Genomic DNA, 21,080 nt, shown 5'->3' with positions numbered 1-21,080 from the left:
TCCGGCAGCGAGCATTTTTATAAATGGGGAGATGACGGAACCTTTAAAAATTGCAAGAGGGATGCGACAAGGCTGACCTTGCTCACCGCTTCTCTTCGCAATTTACATCGACCCTTTTTTAAAACACTTGGAGTTAACCACTGATATTCCTCCATGGTATTGTACGGACATGATACTAACGTATTGTTCTACACTGATGACAGTTTTAGTCACCCCTCATCCTGAACAGCCTATAGTGGCAATAGAAGAAGAAGCTTTGAGATATGGTGTGCTATCAGGATATGCTTTGAATAAGGACAAGATATAGATTATTATTAAGGACTTGGCATCCCAATATGATAATAGAGCAGTCAAGTAAGCAGTATATCTAGGGGTTACGATAAGATTTGAGCTTGATGAGGTGGTAAATGAAAACCTGGGGCTGCTAGCGGATGAAAATATAAAAGCACTGCTAAGGTTAGATAATCTACATTTGACAATAATTGGCAGATGTAACCTAATTAATTAAGATGTTTTCTTCCCTAAAATCTTGTAGTTTATGAGAGCAATCCCCCTTGTCATCTCTAATTAATGGTGGAGAAATTTGAAAACATATTTTTACAATTCATCTGGGCTTATTCGAAGCCAAGAAGCTCGTTTAACTTTCTGTCGCTACCCAGAGAAAGTAGAAGGATGGCCCTTCCTAACCTTAAACTGTATTGGTGTGCAGCCTCATTGGTATATTATACACACTTTTGAGGGAAGACCCTAGCAGTGAGAGGCTAAGGCACCCTTCCCTGTATAAATTATTGACTGGTTCCACAACCTGGGGATGTTTATGGCACCAGTTGGATTTTGGTTGTTACAAGAGGGTTCGCATTAAGACACTTCTCACTGCTTTTAAACTGTGGTCCTCTGTACGCCGCTCACTAGGGCTCGGCCAGTTACATTTTTATACTCCCCCTTCAGGGTAATAAGAACTTACAGGAGATTTCTGATGATTTTTATATGAAGAATTGGTTTAAGGGCGGAATTAATCAAATAGGCTGTTTTAAATTCAATATTTGGCATAATCTCTTATGATGAATTAAGATCGAAGTTTAGTCTTACTCACAGAGAGCTTTTAATTTCTTCAAATTAGAAATTATTTAGAAAGTAAGGGAGGAGGGGCAGAGGGATTTTGCAATAGTGAGCTTGTGGACAAATTGATTCAGCCTGCTCCCCAATGCATTGGTAGTATTTATAGTTTGCTTAATGAGCTTATGAAAGACGATATGGAAAAGTGTTTGGCTAAATGGCAGGTGAAATTAGATATTATGGATGCAGCATTTCAAAGTGCTTTTTTACATGCCCAAATGGTTTTAATGCCTGCTAACCTCTAAGCTCAATTTTATAAGAACTGTGTTGAGATATATTATATCCCATACCGGATAGCCAAGTGTGGGGGGGGGGAGAAAGGAGGGCATTGTCCCCGTTGTGCTCTTTATATGGGAGATATAATTCACGTTTGCAACCTGCAACGCTCTTGTTCAATCAATTGAGGAAATGAATGAGTTTTTAAGAATCAAATTACATTTGAATATTGCTTTAAACCCCCGCTAATTTTATTGGGAATAACTAATGTGAAGTTGGAGAATGGAGGGGCCTTGCTAAGCATTGCAATGGCTGTATATAGATTGTGTATTGCTTCAGCCTGGCTGGATGTAGCCCCCTCCCCCTTGTTTCAACAGTGGCTGGCCCGGTTAAAAGTGATATACAACCTGGAGAAGGACATTTATACACAAAAGGGACGTAGGGTCAGGAAAAAGGAAGTAAGAATCTGGAAATGCTTATCTAACTGGGTTGAACAGCCGAATATATAAATTGCACTAGCACTTTAGGGATCATCCTGTTCTTTCTTCTATTATTTGTTGTGAAAACTACAACTAGATGCGAGTGGACTTTAACCTCCTAATTAGTAAACTTTCTGAACTTTAAATTAGGCGCTAAATGATGAAGTGATCTGATAGGTGTTTGTTTGTAATCTATGAAATTGGGAATTTATTGTGTTTTGTTGATCATTGTCCTTATTTCCTATGTATTTCTTATGGTTTCATTCTGTGGGGGGATTATTTTCTGGGGCTAGACTTTGAAAAAATCAACCATAGAAATATTTTTTTTTAACAAGAGAAAATAATAATATTGGTAAAGAAAGATGTAGGAAACGTAGCAGGTATTATTGGTAGTACAAATAGCACTTGCGGAGATATTAGGATTCCGTTTGCTTGAATTTTTCCCCATGGTCATAAGCTGAGAGGAACCCATTTGGCCAATGTTTCCGTAATTTTATTTAATTGCTTTTTGCAGTTTAAATCAACTGCTTTTTTATTATGTTTACATATAAATACACAAGATACTTAAGACCTGCGATATTCCATATACTGCCTGTGCCATGTAACAGATCCACAGTACAAAATATGCTTAAAGGAAAAAAATCATTTTTGTTGATAAAGTATATCCAGGTACTAATGCAGAGCCATGAATAATATCTACTATCACTGGTATAGTATATACAGGGTCGTTAATATATAGCAAAACAGCATCTGTATAAGCAGCAACTTTTAGAACTGTATTATTGATAGAAATGCCCATATTATCCATAGAAGTACGAATAAGAGTTGATAGTGATTCACATTTGCAATGCAATAGGTCACGCCTTAACGCGTGATTAAGCTATTGGCATTGTAAATCCTAACGCCTTTTATTTATGCTTTAAAAAACAAAACATAAATAAAATGGCATTGTCATTTACAATGAGACATGCGGATGCCCTTTTTTAGCTTATAGATACATTTTAAAAAGCCATTGCCATGGCCAATAGGTAGGCACCACGTACAACGAGAGGGAGGGAGGGTGGGGGGGGTAAGAAGGCATGGACAACGGGAGGGAGGGTGGGGGGTAAAGAAGGCACAACAACGGGAGGGATGGCGGGTGGGGGGTAAAGAAGGTACAACAACGAACAGTAATCTTTCTCATACTCGTCCCACACAGGATGTCCCCATCTTGGTCACCCACACATTACTACCAGAGATCTCAGAACACATTTTCATTTACTTTCCATTCAGCTGTTTCACTTTTTTCCCATTGCTTCCACCCCTTTCCCTGCTCTCCCCTGGCCCTTCTCCCCTCATTCCTAACTTATGTTAATGTAAAACTGTTTAGTTCTGTGTAACGCACTTAAATACCTGTCCAGGTGTCAACGTGCTATATAAAAATGCAAAATACAAAAAGTAAATGTTAACAGTAGATATTGCATTGCGGAGCTATCGCACTCCCATCTCATCAAGTAAAAACGAATCAGGTATTGATGTGGTATTCTTTCAGCATGTGCAATGATACTTCGTGTATATTTTGTTAACTAACTTTCATTAAGCTAGAGTATTTTGCTTCTGTTAAACCAATTCCCACAGGACAGCTATTGTTAAGGTTTGATGCAAAAATAGCGCTGTATTTGAAGATATTAGTTAACAAAATATGTAGTATAGTCATTCTAATGTATATTAGCAATTAAACCTGCTGTTACATTTTAGGAGCAATTATAATTTGCATAATTATCAAATGATTTCTATTCATGAAATGCAGTAACCTTTATTGACTAATTATTCATTTGTGTGTGATAAATCGATTGGTTAACCCATATAAAGATTTCAATAAAAGAATAAAAACTGTATGTGGTTGCTGAACATCTCTCTGCTGTGTAAAACGTTCCATATAGACGTGAACTAAAATGCAGCTTTTTTGTTGTTCTTTTGGTAACGCTTGTCGGCTTCTTGGGGTCCTGCACTTATACTAATAAACATTTATCCCTTGGGACCGATAGACCATTATCAGGGGGGTCACAAAGTTTAGCAGTCTGCTGGCTGCACTGAAATAAAATTGGCTTGTTTTTTTTCAGTCATCCTGTCAAACCGCCTTTAATAAATCTGGGGGCTTTAGTGGTTTCAAATTAATCACACCGGTTGATTGAAGTATTTTTCCCTTTTTTCCCTAATCTGAGTTTAGTTTTCGTGTACAATGTGTCATGAGAGCGCGGTACTGTTAAAAACATTGCTGCGCCTCTAACGAGCCTTTAATCCTGGGGAGATTTTGGCTAATGATTTAGAGCTTTTACTAAGCAGCGTTAGCTCCCTGTAACACGCAGCTGCAGGCGCTGAAGCCATTTCAGAGGCTCGTAATGGCTTTCCAGGAGTAGCGTCGGCCAGCAGACTTTGCACCTCAGTGAAGACCACGAGTAGCCCTACTGTTCCATCAGCCCTGTAAGCATTGCATAGGCTAATTTTATTACCCCGAAACAGTGATGTGATCATAAAAGCAGCCTTCCAGATGCCGTTCCAGTGACACGTATCAGAGCAGTGCACAGGGCCACAGGACACTCCAGGGCAGCCTTTATCATGATTTTATTGGCCAGCAGTTGAAAGAAATAACACGGCAGGCAGCTGGCTGGGAGCGCTTAGTATCTGGCACGAGGGAGTCATCAAACAGCAGACACTAAACTTCCGGCTGCGCAACAGCATTACTAATACCTGGCACGGGCACTAACCATACGTTTAAAAAAATGTCTGCAATGCAATAGGTCTCGCATTTAAATGTGAAACCTATTGCATTTCAAAGAAGCGGCCGCCATTGCCTCGGGCATGACGCGCTGCATGTAAGTAAAGCATGTCGTTCCTGCAGCATGAAAAACTCAATAAAAAAAATTGTGTTTGCAGACTAAATAACACGTACCATGAAACATCCAAAGTAAAGGGGTCAGTCGCCATGATAGGTTACAGATGAAGACAAGGCAGCAGTAAGGAGGGACTTACAAGCCTCTTTACGAATCAGACGCCAGCATTTAGGAAGGACACTGACACAAGCCAATGACAAACATGGGCGGAGAGTGGGCAGGGCTTCTCCTTCACACTCCACTACAGCAGTCACGCTGAGCAGGCATGCGTGCTAACTCAGGCTCGACCTAAATAGGAAGGGGGATAAAAGACATGCCTGCCTAGTACTTCTAAAAAGGTCAAAAAGTGAAGATTTAATTCCATTAACAAAAATGGTGGCAGAGGATGTACAATACAGTGCTTTAACCATTGAGATAAATGTAACACCAAAACAGAATTCTTGCAACAAAAAAATACAGTTGACCTTATCAGGAGCTTTTAGCATCTGAAGCTAATAAGCTTACAGAACATTTAAATTACTTTACGGAGTTGATAATGTGATAGTACTTTAGTATTGTGTGAGAATAATCTACCTTTCAGGAAACCAGGCTGAACAGGATAAATAATTTAATTTAGAATTGGAATCTAGTTAGTGGAATTTTAGTATACATTTTATAATCTTGATTAATGGGTGAGAGTGGGTGATAATTGCATTGCAAACCTTTTCCATAGTAAAAGGAGGCAATGAGAGTTTCAAGGTGCAGGAGTCACACATCCTCTTTTCTGGCAGGGTAAATGTGTTGAGAGTAATTGGCCACGTGAAGCACAAAGTCAGGATTTAAAAATATAATGCAGTGCTAGTGGTTCTCTTTACTAATAAGACTTTATTACTACCCAAATAAACCCATAGCAGTTTTATACCAACAGACTGAGAAAAAAAACATCAAGGTTCTAAGACTTGCCGTTTGCATGCAGTACTTGATGCTGGTTTACAGCTCACCCTGCTGTATTAGGACTGCAATTTATAAACTCCGAGTCATAGAAGTATCACTGTGTCAAAAGCAGTGACCTACTTACCTATCTACATAAAATAAAAATCTGTCATCAGTATGTGCAACAATGTGCTTTGCAGAAGTCACATTAACCCTTTATGTTACTTTAGCAAGTTGACTGTCCGACTGTTTTTCATGACTCCTCCGATTCGTGACCTCGACCTTTTTGTTGCTACACATTAACCCCTAATTATGGGTTCCCGGGGTAACTTTTTTCCTATTCTAGCACTGTTGGTGATAAAGAAACTTTATTTTATCTTTACATTTTATAATTTTCATAATTGATACTTTTATAGTTAATAAGTTGTATCCGAAATAAAGCACCACAAATGACATGACATAATTATACTGCTGTGAGAGCCCCCTTCAATTGAAACATAAACGTAAATATAAATCCCATTGCCTGGAAGATGTAGATTGCAACACGCTGCCAGCTTAATATTTGTAGAAATTTACAAGTTTGCCATTAGGAGGCAGCAAAGATACACAATACAAACGATTCATCCCGTCAGAAACACTATCTTCATTCAGGCCACGCGCATCGGGTTTCTCTACCACTTTAAACATTAACTGACACTCTGTGGGAGCGCGCCTTGCTGTAGGCCAGCCTTTCTAGTGATGACGTAAAACCTCCGGCTCAAAGACACACGCAAGTCGCGCTTCTCTTTCACATAGTTAACTCCCTTCTCCTTTAATTGTGACTCGGCCCCTCCTCCTCACACCACTGACGGCTGACCCTTCCCCAGCTGCGCGTGCGTATTTGTCACCAAAGGCGGAAGTGAGAGATTCCGCCCTTTCGCCTCTTCCGGCTGCAGTGGGGCGGGGACCGAAAAGAGACCGGAGTGTGCGGGAGAGAGAGAGGACTACTGGAGACTTAGTGAAAAGGCGGATCGTCGCCTCTGGCTCCAGGTAAGGTAGTTCTTCTTAGCACTTTTTTGGTTACTTGCAAAAGTACGCATTACAGCTGTCTTTCCCGTCGCGCGCGCTAAGATTCCAGGCGGAAACGCCGTTGCGCGCGCCCCTGCGTGTCTTAAAGCTGCAGTGTACTAATTGAGACCCTCCCGTTTGCAGGCACCAGAGGAAGATGGGGAGACGATGATTGACTCCCGTGGAGGCTACCGAAACCGGGCCGAGGCCCACGTCAAGGTGTGAAGCACTCTCTGGGAAGGCAGCTTGCCGGGAGGTAGGGCGCTGGCGCTCCCACACACAAGAAGAAAGCAGAACACCGGTCGCCGGAAGCGCCGCACCCTGTGGACGGCCCGCAGGTTAGCGAGCTGCTGGTCAGCCGCTCCCATCTGTCATTGCATGGAAATATTGTTGGGGGTCACAGTGAGGCCGACAGCCTCCGGAGAGGGGCAGGCCAGCTAAGCCACTGTCAGGCAATCAAGAAACCACTCCCTTCAACACGGGAAAGAGCCCTTACTGAGTCTGGGCTGAGGACAACTAAGCTACCAGGACGCGTGTCTTACTTTGTACCTTCATCTGGTGATCCTTCTTGACAGCATTTACCCACTTGATTCCTCAGGTCCCTTCACCATTGGATCCTGCTTGGCGGCACTCCTTATCTGTTGGATACCCCCAAATTGTGACGTACCTTTCTCTTAGAATTTGTTATTGGATACCTCCCTTTCATTGGTCTAGTGGTCACAACTAAGCCACTCCATAGGTCAACACCACCCGCCCATAGGTTTTATCCAGGAACCCTCATTTGCTTCAATATTTATGCACTTTTTTGGCCAGAATGGGGAAGGTGCTGTCAAAAATTTTTGGAAACAAGGAGATGCGAATATTGATGCTTGGACTTGACGCAGCGGGCAAGACAACAATCCTGTACAAATTGAAACTGGGCCAGTCGGTCACCACCATCCCTACAGTAGGCTTCAATGTAGAGACTGTGACCTACAAGAATGTAAAGTTCAATGTTTGGGATGTGGGGGGACAGGACAAGATCCGACCACTGTGGAGGCATTACTACACTGGCACGCAGGGCCTGATCTTCGTGGTGGACTGCGCAGATCGTGACCGTATTGACGAAGCCAGACAGGAACTACATCGTATTATAAATGATCGGGAAATGCGTGATGCTATTATTCTGATCTTCGCCAACAAGCAGGACCTGCCTGATGCCATGAAGCCACATGAGATCCAGGAGAAGCTAGGCCTGACCCGCATTCGGGACAGGAATTGGTACGTGCAGCCCTCCTGTGCTACAACAGGGGATGGACTTTATGAGGGACTCACATGGCTAACCTCTAATTACAAATCTTAATAATAACTTTTAGGAATCAATTTTAAATATTAAGATGTCTGTGAGGACTTGTGTTAACCTCCAGTGACACAACTTAATAACTACTAGGAAACCATTTTAAACATGTTAAGTTGCCTCTTCCAGGGAGATGAGTAAACAAACTAAGTTAAAGCAGTTTTCATAGGATTATGACGACCCAGTGAATCAACCACTTTTTGTTTTAAAAATCAACAGGATCTTGAGTTTCTTTTGCTTTGCTTTAGAAGGTGCTAATGTAAAGAAAATCATAAAACTGAAGTTAAATAGCACACAAACCGAAAAATGCAGATCAGCAAGTATTCTTTTCATAGGCCTACAAATTATAATGCAATCAAAACCTCCATTGTAAAATGGAATGGATATTTTTGTTTTAATAGATTCTGTATTACTTTATTTTAGGGCTCCTAATCTTCAATATTACTTAAATGCATACATTAACGTGTCGTTTTCTCAGAAGAGGCTATGCAGATCTGTTGATAATTATTTTTGTGGGCCCAACTTTATAATGGATTGATTTGATGGGACCTTTTTCAGTGTAAGCATTATATTTCCGGTTCTGCTTTTCATTTGCTGTAGATTGCTTCTTTTGCATTGATCAAAACTGTGTTGTTGGGTCTAGTTCATCTAGTAAACTTGAAACTATATTGCTTAAAAATCAAACTGCAGTCTGTCGTTTATACCAAGGGTGTCTTTCAAAATTCTGCAAGCAAGTCTGTAACTAGGTTAATTTACTTTTTATATCTAAGACTGACGGTTAATGGAAACAAATAAAACTAATCCTCTTTTACAGTTTGCTCAGTCCTGAATTGGAAATTCGAGATGACCTATTTGAATTGTACGTAGCAAATCTGTAAAAAAAAAAAAAATTACATTTGACTTAACAGTTATGAATTCTGGGATCTACACCATGCATGACGAGAATGCAAAAAAGTTTTCCCTAAACATGGTAGCCATTTGCTGAATAAAAATGTGAACGAAGTGTAATGTTTCAGGATATGATTTGAACAGAAGCTAATTGAGCTATTGCATTTGAAAGCTTGAATTTCTGAAATGGATGGGTAATTTTTATAATGTGTTCCAATTTCAACGCTGTGGCAGTAACTTTTTTGTTTATATTTACTGAAACGTTTGGTGAACCTCAAAGCTCTCTTTTTAACAGCGGTTTCTCCCTAAAGTTCCTTACCATTTTCAATTCCAAGCCCACGTGTAAAGGGAGCATTGTCATTTTTGTATTTTCAAACTTTAAGTGGTACACCACTGTGTGTCAGAATGTTTTAAAGTGAGAGCGTACTGTGTAACACTTATCACTCTTCTTCCATAGGAGACCTCCAGCATTGCATATTGAAGTAGTTTCTTGAAGCTTGTACATAGTATATTGTTTAACATGAACTCTTCCACCTTTCCGCATCCCAACAGAAAAGCGTTTAAAGAGAATGAAATGACAGGTAAACATGTTGGTTGTGAGTTATGCATGCATTCTTAAGTAATCTGCTCTGTCTGGGTTGACGTTTGTTTGTGTTTCGGTCTAAAAATAAGGTATACTGCTACTTTACCAATTGGATATGGTAGAGGTGTTGATGATGTGGCTCTCTTCTTTCTTCACACTTGTTCCTACCGTTGCTCTGGAAGAGAATGTAGTGTAGTTTTTGGCCTCACCGTTTACAAGTCTTCCAGACGTTTGTTAAAAATTATATAATTTTGTTCTGTTAAGCGACTGCCTGTTTGGAAGTTGTTTAATATAGCTGGCATTTTGTTAAACATTGAGCTTAGTTCTATGTTTTTAGTTGGTTTTATTTTAGGAACTCGCTAGCTGCCACAGCACATGTGATTGTACATAATAAGCTGCCAGGTGCCCTTAAATATTGATCTTGTGCTTAGCATCCGGGACAAAGGGGAATAAAACATAATCTAACTTTTCATGTAAGTGCCTGCGAGTCAAAAACATTTTTAATCCAGCAAGGAAGGACGTATTCAGTCATTAAACTCACGGATACAATACGTTGTCACGCAGAGGCTGTTAATAAAGAGCCTCCGATATGTCGTTTTTATTTGATCATTTATTCTCATGAAAGATCCACTTTTATACTGAGTTTTGATTGTCGGCCATCGAAATGGCTGGTCCATAATCATGATCTGTAACGAGCTGTAGAAAGTGTCACGTGAGTTTAGATGGTACTTATCAAGCCTTGAGATCAAGTTTAGCTCTCGTTCTGCTGCAATGTTATCTGGTTTAAACTATTTTTTTTCACTAGTGTGGATGCCGTCGAGGCGGCGTTCAGCAATACTTGACTACTCAATGCACAGCTAACCTAAGTGTTTGGCCAACCTAGCACTTTAAATCAGTTGTTTCTAGCTTCCTATTGACCTATGCTTTTACCCGTTAAAAAGGTAGAACAATTTATTACGTGTTTGGGCCATGTTACCTTTATCTTTTTTGTCTGAGTTTGACGTGTTTTGTTAAATACAAGCTTTTTTTTTTTTTTTTTTAGCATTTTGCAGTGTGGCGGTCAACATTCATTTCACTTCCACTATTGCTACTTCAGTTAAATAGGCAAGGGTGTTTGCTTGTTTGATTGGTGTTAACTACTTGAGAATTTTTTTTTTTTAACTGGGTCAGGTTAGGAGTGGCAAGGTCATAGTGAGATGCCGTAATGGTGCCAAGGCTTTGTCCTCGTAGGTTTGCGTTTTTATTTTTGTAACTGAGAATTAGGTTGTGGGTTGATCTTTGGTGTGTTTTTGTAGTTAAGTTGACTATTTCAAATACTCCTGTGCTGAGAGCTTGATTGTGCGGACTGCGACACTGTATCTTTCCAAAGTGGCAAGGCTATTTATTCAGTTGTCGACCGATGGCTGGACTGGCAATAAGGCCTTACTTTCCGAAGCATTGTGATTTTTAAGCTTTCAGTTCTTGCCTGGTCACAATTGTTTGTGGCGGTCAAAGAGCGATCCTTTTCTAATTGTATGCCAAATATTTCACTGTTTAACGCAGGAATAGATGCCAGTTGAATGATATTGTGCTGTTTGTATATCTCTCAGTGGTGACCTAATTCTACCATGCTGCAAGCAAAATCAGCAGGTGTAGGAACTGCTGTAAATCAGCTTTTGAAAATATAGTTCAAGTTCTAGCAGGTTTCATTGCACTACTTAGTTACTTGTCTAGTTTTCTAATTTTTAAAAGCTTCATTTCCCATTCCAGATTCAACAGTAACGACTATTGTTGAATTTATCAGACAATATGATTGATGTTCATACTTGTAATTGATCCTCTTAGTGTTGTACTTTCATATCTAGTTGTCAGGCTATAGAAATTTCTTTAATTGTATAAACAGTTGACCTATCTTGTGAAGGCTTTTCTAATCAAGATGTGAAATTAAAAATACTTCTATATGCTGGCCCATAGTTTTACACTTTATTGCTGGTTTGAGAATAAACCACTTTGATTTGATTAAAATACCATTTTAGCCAGATTCTTATGTTGACGTTCTTCACTAGGGACCTACGTTACATGCATCTCTTCTATTTGATTGCAACCCACATTATGAAGCTAGAATAGCAGGCTTCAGAATTCAAACATGACTTTGTGGCTAGGGTGATTTTCTCTGTTGGTTTGCTGTAAGGAAGACACATTTAGGAATGATGGAGGGCCGTCACATGAAGGGATTGAATGACTATATCAAAAAATAATGAAATAGGCGAAGGTTGCGGTGCTATACCATTTCATTGGGTTAATTAAGTTCTGTGAGACTCCTGCGCATCGCAAGGAGAGCCTGGTTTCATTCAAGTAGCCCAATTTTTTGTCCATATTCGCAACCTTGTTGTTGGTGTATATATTGTGCTTATTTGTTTTTAGGAGCCCAGTAGAGGTTTCATTGTTTTACGTGGCTCATGTTCATATGCAGTTTTCACTCATTGGTGCTGTTTGGTGCCTCAGAGCCTGTTAACTGGCTGTTGTGTTAAAAGGCTTGCTTCATCTGTTTAAGTAAGCAGGAGTCCTCTTTTACTACTACCATTGTAAATAATTAAATGCATTGAATGCATCTCCAGTCTTGCCAGTAGTGGTATTTACAGTCACCAAACTAAAACCCACTGCTTTGACAGATGCTGTGTACACTCTTTGATTACCTTACTGTCTGTTATGTTCCCATTCTTGTAGCTGTTAGTAGACTGTTGTGGAACTGTGAGTGACCGATAATGATTAGTAAATCAATTTTTATGTTTCCATCTTTATGCTTGTTCCTCTCCTTGTTGAAGAAGTCTGCCTCTCAAGAAGAGGAGACAGCTTTATTTTTCTTTATTTGCTGTTGCTCTCTGTGTGTGAAATGGCAAGGCTTCTTAGAAGTGGGATATCTCTTTGTATGCGTTAGAATAAGCCAAGGTTTGTGGTTTCCTGCTGCTCAGTGGGGCCTCCTTTTCACCATCACTCAAAGATTTAGTTGCACTTGACCTGAAAAGGTGCTTGTAGCGAGAGTGGCTAATAACATCAAACTAACTGTCTCGAGTTCTATTCTTTTCCAAGAGTACATTGAGATGTTTTCTGTTTATGGTGAACTTTGTATGTTTGCGTGCACCTGGGTCTGAGATCCAGGAACAGCATACTGTAGTGTCTTTGTACTACTTACTGTACCCAACCATTGCTGCTGTGAATAGTCCGCATGTTTGCTGTGAAACCTGCTGCAAACAAAGGACTTATCTGAAGTCCTAATAGGGGACCATAACTTAAAACTAATCAAACGAGTACTAAATCCCAATTGGGTTCCCTAGTCACTTCTTTAAACCCCAGCCACACGTTTTCAGACTGCTAGCACATATTGGCTGGTTACTTGGGCTTATACACCAACAATCTACAGAGGACACGTGCCTGGTGGACAGACACTCCTGTGACAGATTGCTTGTGTCTAGTGGCCTGTTTTCCAGGTGGTGTACTACCACTGGCACATAGTGTTTTTCTTCATCTCAAAAAGGCAAATTATCACAAAGCATCTCTGAGCCACCAGTGTATGTCATGTTTAAAAGTGCATTCTAACTTCTCATCTCTGTCTAAATTAGGATGTTACCATCTTTGAGCATTGATGCCTCTCATATAGCAAAGGCTCGGCAACCAGAGTCATACATTCCTTTATTTATTAATCATGGGAATACCCTTTGTGAATAATTTCCTTTCAGACTTGATATGTATTGACACCTGCTAGTATAACAAGCATTTGCAATGCAATAGGTCTCGCATTGGCAAGAGTTTAACCTATTAGCATTGTAAATGGCAATGCCTTTTATTTATGTTTTAAAAACCAACACGTAAATAAAAGGCATTGTCATTTACAATGCCAACAGCTCAAACGTTCGCAAATGCGAGACCTATTGCATTGCAAATGCTTGTTTGTAGTTGTCATAGACACAGGAAGTTCATTTCCAATATAAGCATTTAAATTTAGAGCAAAAATCTTTCTTTGGGCTCATCAGGAAATCTTCGATTTATTCGGCTGATATTAGATCAATTGATGGCCCTCCATCCATTAGAAAGCGCATGCAGATTGTTATTGTTAATTTAGTCTCTTTAGGCACACAGCTACACAAGGGTTTCCCGGTGCCGCCTGTCAGGGCAGAGGAAGACCAAGAAAGATAAGCTTTACATATTAAACAACTAGGTTTTTAAACCCTTACGATAGTTCCCGTAACTGGTTTAAGTCTGAAGTGCAATCGGAAGGGAGTTCCACATCAATGGACCAAGATAAGAAAACGACCGACCGCCCATGCAGGACAGCAGAGAACTGCATACAACCCTAAATCATGTGTGGGAGTTAAAAAGGTCAGACAAATGTCTGCATGTATTTTAAAAGCATCATAGTAATCACACGAAACCGTGAGACTTGCTCATAGCTTTGACACCTCGTCAGGGGTAGTAAGCGCTATATAAACACAATTAAAATATAATTATCCAAGATAATTAAGGAGCAGCTGTCAATCAAAGAGCACAAACCATCAATCTAAGCACTTCTAAAATGAACTTCATTAGTAGACCAAGGGCAGGGTCCATAGCCCCAGGTTCATAGGCCAGGAGTCCGAATATAGAGGTACTTGGCCAAGCGCGCCATACCTATGTCTTCCACACCCACTTTTAATTAGATCCATTCCCTATTTACACTACTAAGTACATATCCAGCTCCTTGTTTTACTAATTGTCTGTCTGGATGTAGCACGACCCCAGGCCTCAATACACAACTGGAAAATCGTGAACTGTCCATGGATAAACATAACTGGTGGACCAGCACTGTTTGCCTTGCATGACATCTTTGCAGGAGTGGGTTTGAACAGATGCACCTGTATAAGGGAGCTAACCTCATTAGAATACAACAGTAAACATACTCCATTTGCATACTCTTGGCTTAAACCTTGATGTCTAGGAAATTCAAATTGCACATATTCTATCTATTGTACTACGTATGCTAAAATACAAGAACTGTGTAATTCAGCAATTCATTTACACTACACAACTCTTTGCAAATCATTTTGTTCTTTCCTTTTTTGTATGGTCTTTTAATCACTCTTCCTATTCCAAGCACTATCCGTTTTTATTTAAACTTTTCTGATGCCGTAACACCACTACAACAAAATGTACTGCAATAGTATTCGAGATGACTGGCATTGCAGGCAGACTGAGCATAGTAATGCATCATGTCACATTTAGTAATACAGGACATTGGTGAAAGCATGTTCGTGTGAATCTTATGATGCAAATGAAGTAATTGGCATGTTAGAATTGAAAGCATTGCTCCTTCTTATCAGAGCGGACCTCACGAATTTGTAAGAAGGTCACTTTGAGAAGGGATGTTGCTTTACTGCCCCTTTGCTGGGTGACAGTCAGCTTGCTCTAACCACGCACCTGACCTTGTTGGCTGCCAGCATGGTGCTTGGGACATGTCCCCTCTCTAACATGGTTTCCTCTTGTTGTTGCTGGATTCAAAAAGGCCTCCTTTATTCTGATGCATGAAAGGGTACTCGCATTATCACAGTTTTAGAAGCTGAGACTTGGTGGTGGTGTTATTCATTTCATAGATGGGGTCTGATCCAGAAGCCAGAGTACTCTGAACTGGTTTTATCTATAGCCCCTAGTGGAGATCTTATACCGATAACTCGTTCCTAAATAAAGTAGTTATACTTTCCCACTTCCTGTGTCTCCTTACCAGCGTGCGACTTCTAAATGTAACAGAGCCCCCTCATGAAGGACGAACAGTGGAGATATGGTAGACCGAACTGCTTTCTAAGCTGCTATATACTGGTCGCCCTTCTTCACCTGGGTGAATGTCATGCTGTGGGTCAGTGTGATTTGTTATAATTGTATTGCTCTACAATCTACTTTCAATTTGTCTCTCTTCTTTGAAAATGAATACAGATATATTCTTTTTAAATATTGAACCTTTTGTTCACCGCCACATTATACTGATCCCTTTTAGGCATTTTCTGGTTAGCTGTCTAGACATGTACAGATGAGGAGGGTGGGCGGGATGTGCCAGCAGACTAATAATGCGCTGAAAATGTTTTGCAGTCTCTCTTCACCAACACAGTCAATTAGCGCCGTGGGATATAACCAGTCCCTGATATTTCAGAAGAGCCACCAGCATATTGTTGCCTGGGTTGTGCTCATTGAAGAGTGGTGGCAGGGCAGATTGGTGACTTTTGCTCTTCCGCTGTAGAGTTGTACTTTTCAAATGTAATACATAGTATGTAGTATTAAAACTGCAGGCGCAATGAAGGCACAACCTCTCCCCCAAAATACACTCACTTACTTAACCGACAGCAAAATGCTGAACTAATGCAGTCTCATAGAGGACAAGAAGGCAGTTTGTCAAGCTGAGCAGTGAAACGTGACCTCGAGGAATTCCAATCTGCCACATTGAAACTCTGCAATTCTTAGCTTTGCATTTTCACAATCGAACAACTTTTAGTCCCCTTAAAAATGGGCATCCGGTCTCTAGGGCAACATCCACTTGCTTGCTTGCCGTAGACCAAGCGCAGCATCTGCTTTCTGATTCCCTGTAGGACTGACTTCGGAATTGGAAAATAAAAACGAGTGGTGCGCGCGCCACAGCGGGACATCTGTTTTACATTATCGGGCACGATAATGCAAAACAGATGTTGGCCGTGCGAGTAACAGGCACCAATAGGCCATGGGCGAGGCAAATGCGGGACATGCGCCCGCATTTGCCCAATTGCGTTCTGTCTTTGTTAGAAAGATGCACGCAATGCCCAATAGCCTGCAACGATAACAAAACCACACGCACAAGCGTGTGGTCAGCTTTCTGAAGCCCCTACAAGAAGTCTCGCGCTGCACGAGCAGTGCTACGCACTGCAACGCGAGGCGCGAGACCTAAAAAGTAGCTGCTTTAGTTGGCCGAAGCTCACTGCTCTCTTCCTTCAATTTGGATTCGCTCTCAAGTTATGTATGCAGTTGAATCTAGCTAATATAGTCCCTTAATGTTCTGCCAGGACTTGGGCGTTGCGATTGAGGAGCTTTTGTCCACACTAGAATGTGAGATGGTCTGGTATATTGTTTCTTGATTAAAGTAATAGAACACATCAATATTAGTGCTTTAATTTAAATTGAATTATGCGCAAACAGGGTTTATTTATATTTTACACTGCCATGTAAAACTCAGGTAGAAGTACCTGAAATTCTTGCAGTCACCAATTGAGCAGATTTGCCTTTTACATGTAATTTACAATATTTACAGATTTTTTTTTAATAAATAGAATCCACAATGGTTTGAAAAGAAGCAAATAAACATTTATTTTAAACTTGATTTATAAATGGAGGTTTAAGTAGCCTTTGTCAGACATTCCAGTGGCTGCCTTTTCTGCCTCTCTTGAGGAATTCTACCTTGAGGATTGCAGTATTACTGTAATCCCAATGTAAGTGATTTGTCCTATTTAGACATGAGGGTTATTCTGCAAGTGGCGTGGGCCCTCTTCTACACAAGATCAGACCCTTGCTTTTCTGCAAGTGGAGTGGGCCCTCTCCTACACAAGATAAGGAAAAAAACAGTTTTTTACCATAAATTATTGGGAGACCATTATCATTTTTAGCTATGGTTTGATGTTTTCAGGGTGTTACAGCTACTAAAAGTCAATGTGTCCATGCACGTAACACCCTATTGTATCTCTAATGAGCAGATATTTATGGTTGATAGGGAAATCTATGTGGTTGGCGGCCCTTTGCCCAAAACTGTTTTCGTATCACGCACAAACCTATTTATATCCCCCTTAAAAGCTTTTGTAATGGCTGCAGTTCGGGGCTGTTTCTGTCCCGTAAAACAAATCCTTTCACACATCTGGTAGACTTTCATTGGGTGAAGGGTGAGAATGCAAGATAGTACATTTGGTATTGTCACTTTAGTTATGGATTTTTTTTTTGTAGTTACTTTTGGGAGACTCGAATGTTTTCTTGCAAAATCTCCCTTCCAATCACGTGACATTGTGGGTGTTTCTAATTCCGGGGATCATTGAATGTCCTTTAACGCTGTACAGAGATTTTTGGGTAAAATAAAAACCAATGCATAGCTTTCTCTGATAACAAAGTTCTAATTGTGTGTGTGGCCTTGATGCATGGTCAGTACACATTGAAAATTATAAAGCCATATTTGTTGTCTGCTGCAAATGTCTGTCTTTTGCGACACATCAGAGAATTGTATTCTCTTGCTACAAAGCAAATTTCTCTGAACAATCTGTCTCCTTAATTCACTTGTCATGGCTGTGCTTTTAGTTTTAGTAATACACATATTGAGTTATGTTTATAAAGCTTCTTGCTGTTCTGTGGTGATTTGGCCTCAGTGGTTTCTCTGATTCTCTCACTGACACTGCCCACTGTCTTGCCAATAGTATCCATTTCTAGTGATGGCACGTAAAACGTCCGAGTGCAAATCTTCACCAGCAGTGGAGAAGCAAATATCCTGTAACTGTAAGGGTCTCTATTGGTATGTGGATTGGCGAGTGGGTGAATGAGTCAGTAGGTAGGTGGATGACGGCCTGTGTGCAAGGTTGAATAATCAAGAGTGTGCTTATTTAGTGATTAAATGGTTGAGTTCCTATCAGTAAAGTGGAACCCCATTGTAAGCTGGATCTGCTAGCTTTGCCAATGCTTGTTTTACAGTTATTCTCTCAGCTGAATCACCTGCACTTGCTTCTCACTAGGGGTAATTGTCCCAAATCCCAGTTTAACTATGTTAATGTAAATGAGGCATGACTAATTGACTACCACCTCCCCTTGGTGAGACATTTCCATGAGACAGAAAAAGTTATCTAAACTGGTGTTTTGATCTATTGTATTTCATTGTCTACAACTTTGGCGTTCTCCTACCTCTCAAGGCACTAAAACGATTTGTGGTTGTTGGAGTAAGTAGCATCTTTGTTTGTGTATATTTGGTAGCGGTGTTGGTTGTGATGTCAGCTGTGTGGTTTGCTTTGGGCTCATCTTGTGGCTGAAAAAGAGCTTGAGGCATAGTGTGTGTAGTATCTCAAAAGATTGAGTGCGAGGGATAGATTTTCGTGCTGCACATATAAACCATGGTGATTTGTAGACTGTAAGAACGTTGAGCCACATCTTTATTGGTTTTCTATATTCTAGATGGTGGTAAATGGTTCTGAGGTTTCTTCTGTGTATAGATAGTTTCACTAAAGACATTAGTTGTCCATGAAGCGCCAAAGAAATATTGAGGCGTTGGTGCAATTAAGAAATGCATAAGGAAGTGAGATTGTGTATGAAAATCTATCTAAAGCCAACTAAAACTCAGCCAAGCTTGGAAAAAAACTATCAGCCTCATATGTACATTCTATGAAAGTGAGGGACATAACGTGGAGGTCTGAGGTTGCATATTTTAAATTGTTTCTAACAATGACTAGCCAATTAAACCAATGGTAACTGTGGCTGGTTTGGGAGAGTACCAAACCTTTTGATGTACAAAATCAATTTTTGGTCTTAAAGTGATACTGGATTTCACAGGCAAATGCTTTGATATATTTGGTGGACCTTTTAATTGTAACCTGTTCTATGTGTTCAAGAGACTAGGAAGAAGCCCATTAAGTCGGCTTGTGTTGATCGTCCCATGACAACAAACTGTAGAGGTTGACCAAATTAAGGGATTGCTACTATTCCAGTATTTCACAAAGCTCATCAAAATAACCACAAATCCAAAAACATTAGTTTTGCACATGAAAACATAAGATAATATAAATTCTAGTATTATTGTGATAATTTTCTATATCCTGGCCACTAAATAATAATTTGATAGGACGGTGACCCTTCTTACTATTTAGTGAACTAGACACACAATCCAAATGATTTGCTCATTTTATTAATGAGTTTTAAAGCTAATGTTTTTAGCAATGAGTTTAACACTGCAGTTTATTTATTAGGAACGAGGGACGGCAGATATCAATTAAATGCAATGCAAATCTAGTGGAAAGACCAGAGTGGGGAACTGCGCCAGAGTTTTTATTAACATGATATAGTTTAGCTACTTTGTAGTTTGGAAAATGATCACGTTTCACAAATATTTTATTTGTTTATATCAAATTGAGTCAGTCCATCTCTCATGCTGCAAGCTGTAAAACACCATTGTCAAAGTTATAATATGGACTGAAGCCAGAAAGGCTAAATGTTCTCTATGGACAAGTACCGTAACCAAAACCCAGACTTAATTACACAGTTTAAAATAGAGGTCTCCAACCTTTTAAGTAATACTTATGTTCAATGGAAATCATCCTGAGCTATTAATAGTATTAGCGGTGTTAATAGTGACTGCATCAGACAAACAAGATTAGCATCAGTGACCACCTCAGTGTAGGGTTGCCAGCAGTAATGTGTTTAAAAAAAAGCTTTGTAAATTTGAAATGGCTCTGCATGATTAAGGCATAATTGCTATAGCTGCATTGCTAATGTCATAAAGGTAATATTATAATTGGCCTCCAAGTTGTAGGATTCATCAGTCACACACAAATATATTTAGTAAATTATGAGTTCTTAAAATACACAAGTTTTTGTCTGAAAACACTTTTCTATTTTGATATGCTTATATTAATTCAAACAAACAATCTTCTAATTTAGTAGGCAGGACTGCATATAGGAGAGCTGCTCACAGGTAGCTAGAGAGCTACCAGTAGCTCACGAGCTACTGGTTGGGCAGGCCTGGTCTAGGACGAGATGTTTCAGGACAACTGCACTCTAGTTTTAAGTTATTGGGCAATGCATTTCAAAGCATATGGCCTGTCATTGCTCTGCTTGCACATGGACAGTGACCGTTCCTCCTGTGGATTAGCTTGACTGGTGAGTGCCTTCATCTTGATGCAAACTTGGATCGCTTCCATCACGTCTTGCATCCTACCCATTTCCTTTACACATAAGCCAGTGAATTGATATCACATGAAGTGCTGCAGCCATTGCGGTGGGAAATTGTTTTCCTTTTGTACAACTGTATAAGGGCCTTTGGGTCTAGTTCCTTGGCTCAGGTGCTGGCAAATCTTTTCCCCGTCTTGATGATGGCCCATTAAGTTTTGGGAAGGGGTCTAATGCCTATAAGTGATGCCCTGCATATTTTAGGCCAATGTAGATTGCTGGCTCCAATCCTCGTCCATAGCAGAATCTTACCACTTATATGTTCTGTTATATTCTTATCAGCAGTCTGTATTTCTACTGTTTTCTGCCTATATATCACTACCAGTCTACTTGGCACTGGGTTGTTTTGCATGTGTTTTTTTTATATTTAAAAAAAAAAAAAAATTAAACACTGATGGCAACATTTATGCGATTGAAATACAATACACATTGTTTTTAAACTATTAATGTGCGCAGTGTCCTTCACACTGTTTCAGGTTGTTCAATTTTGAATTTGTTCATTTGAGAATCCAATAGTTTTATTGACGGAAGGAACAACTTGTTAACTTTTTATTAGCATCCGTCTTCAGCAAACATGCAGATGCCATAATAGATAAGTTAATGGATGGTTCATTAAGGAATATGTACGAGAGAGCTACCCGCTATCTTCCACAAGTTTTCCGTTCCCTCCACTTGTATGTCTGTGTACTTGGTTT

General features: G+C 39.9%; 1 protein-coding gene across 1 annotated transcript; it reads left to right on the top strand.

Moving 5' to 3' along the window:
- The first annotated feature begins 7,317 nt into the window (after positions 1 to 7,317).
- Positions 7,318 to 8,982, top strand: ARF6 (ARF GTPase 6). The gene has a single exon (XM_085627002.1). The coding sequence runs from the start codon at positions 7,458 to 7,460 to the stop codon at positions 7,983 to 7,985; it is 528 nt and encodes a 175-aa protein (XP_085483128.1). The 5' UTR covers positions 7,318 to 7,457; the 3' UTR covers positions 7,986 to 8,982.
- Positions 8,983 to 21,080: the final 12,098 nt, after the last annotated feature.

The sequence above is a fragment of the Triturus cristatus genome, chromosome 9 (genome assembly GCF_964204655.1).
Source record: "Triturus cristatus chromosome 9, aTriCri1.1, whole genome shotgun sequence".
NCBI classification, from domain to species: domain Eukaryota; kingdom Metazoa; phylum Chordata; class Amphibia; order Caudata; family Salamandridae; genus Triturus; species Triturus cristatus.
Note: the sequence above shows the minus strand (reverse complement) of the source record. Positions and strands in the feature narration are given on the sequence as shown.